Consider the following 7,103-nt stretch of genomic DNA (forward strand, 5'->3'; position numbering starts at 1 on the left):
TATTACTAATGCTCCTGACAGCTATATTAATCACAATCACAAAAGAACTGGTCTACATGAATAGAGTAACATATGCTTTTAAAACCCTTTTGAGTGACAGTACACCTCATGTATACTCAAATCAAGAGTCTTCTTTAATAAAACCTTTAATAAGACGATGATATTTTTCCAAAATGTCAGCCTCTTCCTTTAAAAAACCACTGAATACATTATTCAGCCTAAATGCCAGTGTTCCAGATTTTACCTCCTTTTTTATGTTTTTTTTTTTCTTGTTCCTAATGTATGCACAGAACACAATGAAAACAATGCTTGTTTTATTTTTGTCCCCAGTGGCTATGAGTTTGACTACGACTACTACAGAGATGATTTCTACAGCAGGTAAGTAAAAAGCTTCAACCTATCACTTCTTCATCAGCAAGTGCCTCTCCTGTGATATTTTTGCCCTTTAGTGAACAAATCCTTCCTGCCAATTTTCCATTTTTTTGTCCAGAATAACCCTCATTTCCATCTGAGTAGTAAATGCATTATCATAGCCTTAATGAATGTCACATTGAGGAGTTTTTTTTCCTCCTCTCTCCATTGGGCTTGCTAATGATGCTTTTATCCATAGAATGTCAGATAGTCCCCTGGCTGGTCATTTGTGCCAGCAAGGCAGAGACCGCTCCCTACTTTTGACATTTTAAGCATTTTGTTTACTTCCTCCCTGGCTTCTTATTTATAGGAGAGTTTAAATCTGCAGTTTTCTGTGAAATTTAAGGGGAATTTGGCTTGTTTTATCACGTTGAGGTGGATTTTATTGAAAAACGTGGCAGTTTTAAAGTCTATCTTGATACTTTGTGAGTCTTTCTTTCTGCTCAGTCTAAGTGAATGAGGCAATAAACAGCATGTTTTTGTTTATAGTCAAAAACATGTCTTTCTCCATGTAAGATCTTTTTTTCTTTACATTTTAGAATTGTTTAAACATTTCTGTGCCTTCAGACTCTTCGAGTACCACGGCCGCGTTGTGCCCCCGACCCGAGCCGTCATCCCCATTAAACGATCTCGGATAGTTGTTCCGTCCAATCGCAGAGCCAAATCCTCCTTTCCGGTCAGAGCCTGTTCTTCTTCCTCTTCCTCCTCCTCCTCATCCACCCGAGCAATCAACATTGGCTCGTCCATCACCGGCCCTAAACGTATGTTGACTTTTTCTCCCCCCTTTTCATTCTACTAATTAATTTTTCCTGCTTTGCTTGGAGAGAGTTAATTATTATGGCTTGCTACAACTTTGGTGTTGTTTGTGCTGTTTTCCTTAAAAGAATGTACTCGCCAAAGTAAAAGCTGTGACCAGGGAACAAAGGCTTTGCAAATGAAAAAAAGTAAGTAAATCTGAGTAAAATATTAAGGTGATAAAATTACTTATATTTATAGCAGCTTTTGACCATTTTCAAAAATTCTTTCCCAATTATTTTGATCTATTTTCCGTGTAATAACTATTTTCTACATAGTGCTATAAAGATAAAAATATATATATTATCGAATCATTTTCTGGTTAAAATATTCCTAGAATTGTGTCTGAAACCTAAAAATAGGACATAAAGTCCCACTGATTGATGTTTCTCTCACATCAGCATAGCTTTATTCCTTTACCAGCTTCAAAAATTTCACAGATTTTCTTTTTTGTGTGACAAATGTTAAAGAATGAATATTTATTTCATTTTGTCCAACTTCCTTAAAAACAGTTGAAGAAACACCACTTCATTTCTGTAATAAAACTGTAATTGTCTATAATAAAAACACAGATCAGTTGTTAATTTTCAAACACAGAAGCAAAGTAAAAAATGCAATAAACAAGAATTTAATCAGGCTTAACGGTTTATGTTTGTAACTATGAGATATCCGTTATGTAAAATAGCATTGACTTAAGATTTCTTCTGTTTGCTTATGTGAACACAAATCACACATTTGTCAATAAACATCTTGATAATCTACAAGAATTTGGGGGGAAATATTCAGTAGTCTGATGAGACAAAAGGGAACCTCCCTCAAAGTGGTGTGTTAGTTGTTAAAGTCTGTTTGCTGCATCTGGCATAAAACGATGAGAACAACATGTGCACAAGTCAAGAGTAAAGTTGGTAGAGTGACGGTCCGTGGTGCTTTGCGTCTTAAGATGTACACATGATGCACAATATTTTCAGTAGTCATTTTCTGCTCCAGTTCAAAGTGTACGACTTTATTGCACTAATTCACAGGCCATGAATCATATTCTCGCTCTATGACCCGATGCTGAGGTGCGACCTCACAGCCCCCTTTGCATGTGGCTTCATGGATTCATGACATCGGTGACTTGCTGAAACTAGCGGTTCTGCTCTCTATCTTTCTAATTTCTAGTGTTAGATGGTGATAAAATAAAATGGCTACATCTCTTTTTATGCAGTGGATTTAAACGCTTCTTTGAAATGCTGTTTGTTACAGTTATAGTATATTATAGTAAATACAGTATGGTGGTGGTAACATTCACTTCATGACAAAACTAGGAGAAATTTACTTTGAAAAAGACCAGACTGACCTTCTATTTGCTCCACTTCTGTCTGTTTCTCCACAATAAGGTTGTTCAAAATGCTTTGTTGTTGCAGGTAAGCTGTTAACCTGCAATAAAGAAATCAAATATTCAAAAAACAATCGCACATCAAATCAAATCTTTTCATATAATGTTGATTTTTGCCTCCAGCTTTACTTAAAACCTTCCAGACAGAACGTAATGTATCAGCAACGATCCAGCCAAATTATCAGTGCCGTATTTCTGCCCCACTTTGCGCTATCTGAAAAATTTCAACGGTCTCTAAAAGGTGAGACGTTGCGTTTTCCAACCAATACCGGGTTATTACAGTAAATTCATTGTCGATGTAGCAGGGAGTGAAATTAATCTGAGGGGCGCTCTTAATAGACGGTAAATTACAAAAATTACTGCTAGAAATTAAAAGTTCCAGTTGTTATGGATAAATGGGCAAATATATTTTCTCACAGGACATTGAAAGAACTGCGTACATTTAAAATAAGCAAGAATACGCAGGCGGAGATTTGAAACTTAGGTCTTAAGAGGTTTTAAAAGGTCTTTGATGTGCATTTGGCGAAATTAATGTCTCGCATTAACTATGCTTTTTAACTTTATGTATGTGTGCTCACAGTGAAGACAGACCAGCTCCTAACCATCAAGAAGGAGCTGTCGCAGATCAAGACAAAGATCGACTCACTGCTGGGAAGGCTGGAAAAGATTGAGAGGCAACATCGCTCCGAGACCGGTAAGAGACAACAGAGAGGGAGGGCAGAACCTGTCTGCTGTAGGAGCGCCTGTGAATATATTAACTGGAAGAGACAAAAAGTGTTTGCATAATTTAAAGTATTGAACAAAGACACACAAACAAAAGAGGCAAACTAATTTGGAAACGTCGCTTCTATGAAACTGAAAAAAAAAAAATCTGTTTTGTTCTGGCATCGGTCTCTCTCTGTCTGCGTTGTCTTTTGCCAGAGATGCAGAGGAAACAGGAGGAGGCGTGTGATCGTCTCCATGGTGACGCCAAAGACCACTCCGGAGGAGAGGAGGTGGAGGGAACAGCTGAGGTAGAGGCAGGAGAGATGACGGACGGAGGCGAGGATGACTTTGAAGATGAAGGAACCAGCGACATGGTCAGGAGCCCAAGCAGACAGTCTCTCTGTCTCTCTCTCTCTCTCTCTCTCTCTGTCTCTCTCTCTCTCTCTCTCTCTCTCTCTCTCTCACTCTCTCTCCCTCTCTTACTCTCTCTGTTTCTCTCTCTCTGTTTCTCTCTCTCTCTCTCTCTCTCACACTCTCTCACACTCTTTCTCTCTCTGTTTCTCTCTCTCTCTCTCTCTCTCTCTCACTCTCTCCCTCTCTCTGCGAGGAGTGAGTGGGTTGTTCACTCTCTCAAATGAAAGCAATGTACCGTCTTTGGCTATGAAACAGAAATTGTAGCCTGAGTTGAATTTGTGCCCAGTCAGTCGTATTAAAGCTACACCAAGTGGTACAAAGACCGGTCATGAAAAAAATGTAACTAAAACAGAACTATTTTATGCTTCTGTGTGATATGATACAGTTTAAAATATTTAGAGACACAATTTGAGATCATGAAACCTTTATTAAATTTCTGGAAACACAAAAAGGAAGGGATTTCAATGTTTTTTTTTTATATATTAATACCATTTTAAATTCATACAAGATAAAAACAGTTTGATCGGAGGCACAACCTGAAGCCATCTAGTTGTATAAATTTTAAGCAGTGGTTTCTTTATTTTTTTATGGTAATATTTAGCAATAAAACAACCCCTCTCATAGTTTGACAAAGCGCATATTTATGAATTTTGACCTGGCCATGTTAAATACTCCATGTCTTCAGGAAGATTTTGAAGTTCTTGATAACTTTGTAAAAACATTACGTGAAATTGAGTTGTAAAAGATAAGGAGAATAAAGAAGAAGGTAATTTAAACATATCAGTAGAGTGAGGATCCCTGTCTGCCTAAACAAAAGTGGCCAATTTGTTTCATAAGGGAGTCTTTCATTGTATTTTCAGAATTAAGTTTACATCTGGAGCATGATCATAAAAAACAGTAAAATTGCATGTATTCCTCATATTTTTTTTAATGAAATTACAAAACCACCTGAATAAAATGTTATGTGTCAGAACGTCTGTTTCTATAGATTATTGCACTGATGCCTCAATTGCTTGTATTGCAGATAGAGAACCACATATCGGACATTGACAACTGAGTAAGGTCAGTATTTACTTCCTATTTATCAACATAACTCTCTTACTTATTTCTTTTGAAAGGTACCTGTAGGTGACTACAGATAATGTCAGACACAGAAACAGTTCAAGGTTTTAAAGGTTTAAATCTATCTTAAAGGAGACAGAGAATTTGAATGAAACAGCTTGAGACTTTATTCAGTGTTCTTCTAAATGATGCTTCGTTTTATTCATCCGGGAGAAAATGCAAGGCCCATTTTTCTACAGCTATCACTGATGGCTGTCTGGGAATAAGGACGTATATGACCCTCTAACACCTGCTCTTTTCATAAAATGACATTTAAATTTCCCCTGATTTTCTTTATGGGAACAAATGGCCATAAGAGTCAATCTAACACTTGCCTGACATTTTGCTCCTGTTGCACTCAAGTGCCCGAGAACAGAAATCTTTTATTTCGGGATTCTTGTTCCACGAGATAGATTTATACGCTCAGATCAGTTTAACTTATTTTAGTTGAGAGAGTTTTGATCTTGATATATAGTGAAATGGGTGATTTAAAAAAAATTGAGGCCATTTTTAATCCCTTAAAAACTCCTAAAATGGTGAAATCTTCTTTCTGGGTGATTTCTTTGGGTGTTACCATGAAATTCACTCTCACTTCAGCAGTCACACCAAACTAAATGTTTAAAAGTTTAAAAAGGGAAAAACTCCCTCATATATAGACAGACTTTTGGCCTTTTGTACTTTGCATATTTTCCTGCATCCATCCTAATTGGAGGATCTGTGAGCTTGAGCTGCCTGTTTAAAGTCATGCAGCAGCAGCAGCAGCAGCTTATTGCTTTTAAGACCAGACTTTATCTGGGAGAATGATCAGAATGATCAGGGGCGTCCTTTATTGGTAAGAATCTTGAATGTTTGAGACAAGAGAGTCTCACAAGGTAGCCACCACTTACATGTGACTAAAGTCATACATTTCAATGCACCTTGTTAATTTTCTTTTCTTTTTCCATCAGCAAAGACGTTGTGACACTGGATACCAGCAAAATCCTCTTGATCAGGGAGGAGTTTTTAAAGTGAAAGGAAACAACGCGGGAAGTGACTGACGGCAGAGGGAGATGTTTTCAGACGTGTTGCAGCTTGTTTGCCTCATCCAAACATCACCCTCCTGATGTGTGCTTTATCAAAATGCAGGATATAAATATTCTCCAGACTACTGCAAGATGCAAAGAGCATTGAATATTCTCAAGTCAGAACGGTTGCTTTTCTAAAAGAAAAAATGCAGGCAAACGCAGTATATTGTGTGCTTATCATCTATTGTTCTGTATTGTGCATATAAAATACAGTTATGTGAACCGAAGAACATGAAATGGTCTCTTTTTGTTGTATTTTGCTGTATGTTCATGTTTCTGTGAGTCAGCCACACTGCAGGGAGAGAGATGAATATGAATGTAAGTTAATCTCGTATTCTTTGGCACCTGATGACAATGTGATTTGTTTTAATTGTACATTTGGGTGAAATCTAGACATGATTTCTGCTGTGTTTCACGCTGTACTGGATGCATACCATGTTTCTCATTTGTTGTTCACAATAAGGAGCTTTTTAACATTTATTTATATTCTTTTCATAGTGATCCGAAGAATTGTTTCCAGCATGTTCAAGGTGTGACTATTACGGTTAATTTGTACTCATTGCATCTGTTGTACAGTCATGGATGATAAGAATTTTTGAAATAAATCTGCCTCCCATCCTTGAAAACGTGTTGTGGCTTATTTTCCACAACGTTAGGGAAACATATCCAGATTGTAGAGTTTCTGTCGTGTTTGGAACAACTGTGTTGGTATTATTCTCTGAAAACAGAAGAAATAGACTCAAACTGGAATCACTGCTTGTGTTGTGACAGAGCTACACCACACTTTGTGACAGTTACATTTAGGATACATTTTGGAGTTTTTTATTTTAAAATATTTTACAGATCATAAGCTTAAAAAAACAATTATTTTTGTATTTACAACACCTCCCACACTTATTTTCACCATTAGCACAGATAGCACCAAAAACCTTAAAAAAAAAAAAAAGCTTTTATAAAATAATGTGGCACTGAAATTGTTGGAGAAATTAATCTATTTAGTGAGAAAAACTACTTTTTTCTGTTTTTCTTCACTAAATTACACATTCCATAAAAAAATGCAACCCAGCGATCCCAGGCAATGGCTTCCATAGATGTGGTCAGGATCACACTTTGGGTCTTTAATCGACCAGTGTAGGCTTTTTGTAGATTCAGAAATTACAATAAATAGCAAATAAATATCATGGTACAGAAATATTTACAAAAATCTACAAATAGAACAGAGAATCAGTACTGAA

General features: G+C 36.7%; 1 protein-coding gene across 5 annotated transcripts in view; it reads left to right on the forward strand.

Moving 5' to 3' along the window:
- The window catches only part of LOC106947170 (RNA-binding Raly-like protein), a 72,616-nt gene extending 66,122 nt beyond the window's left edge, over nt 1–6,494 (forward strand). For 4 of the 5 annotated variants that reach the window (XM_015031993.1, XM_015031994.1, XM_015031995.1 and 1 more), the window contains 7 exons: nt 331–378; nt 979–1,172; nt 1,296–1,355; nt 3,165–3,278; nt 3,506–3,663; nt 4,728–4,765; nt 5,752–6,494. In XM_015031993.1, coding sequence (XP_014887479.1) covers nt 331–378; nt 979–1,172; nt 1,296–1,355; nt 3,165–3,278; nt 3,506–3,663; nt 4,728–4,760 — 607 coding nt within the window. In that variant the 3' untranslated portion in view covers nt 4,761–4,765; nt 5,752–6,494. The remainder of the gene's footprint in view (nt 1–330; nt 379–978; nt 1,173–1,295; nt 1,356–3,164; nt 3,279–3,505; nt 3,664–4,727; nt 4,766–5,751) is intronic. The other variant, XM_015031996.1, reaches the window with a different exon arrangement.
- The last annotated feature ends 609 nt before the right edge of the window (nt 6,495–7,103 follow it).

Source organism: Poecilia latipinna, unplaced genomic scaffold, assembly GCF_001443285.1.
Source record: "Poecilia latipinna isolate Pla-1442-1.1 unplaced genomic scaffold, P_latipinna-1.0 Scaffold227, whole genome shotgun sequence".
NCBI lineage: Eukaryota > Metazoa > Chordata > Actinopteri > Cyprinodontiformes > Poeciliidae > Poecilia > Poecilia latipinna.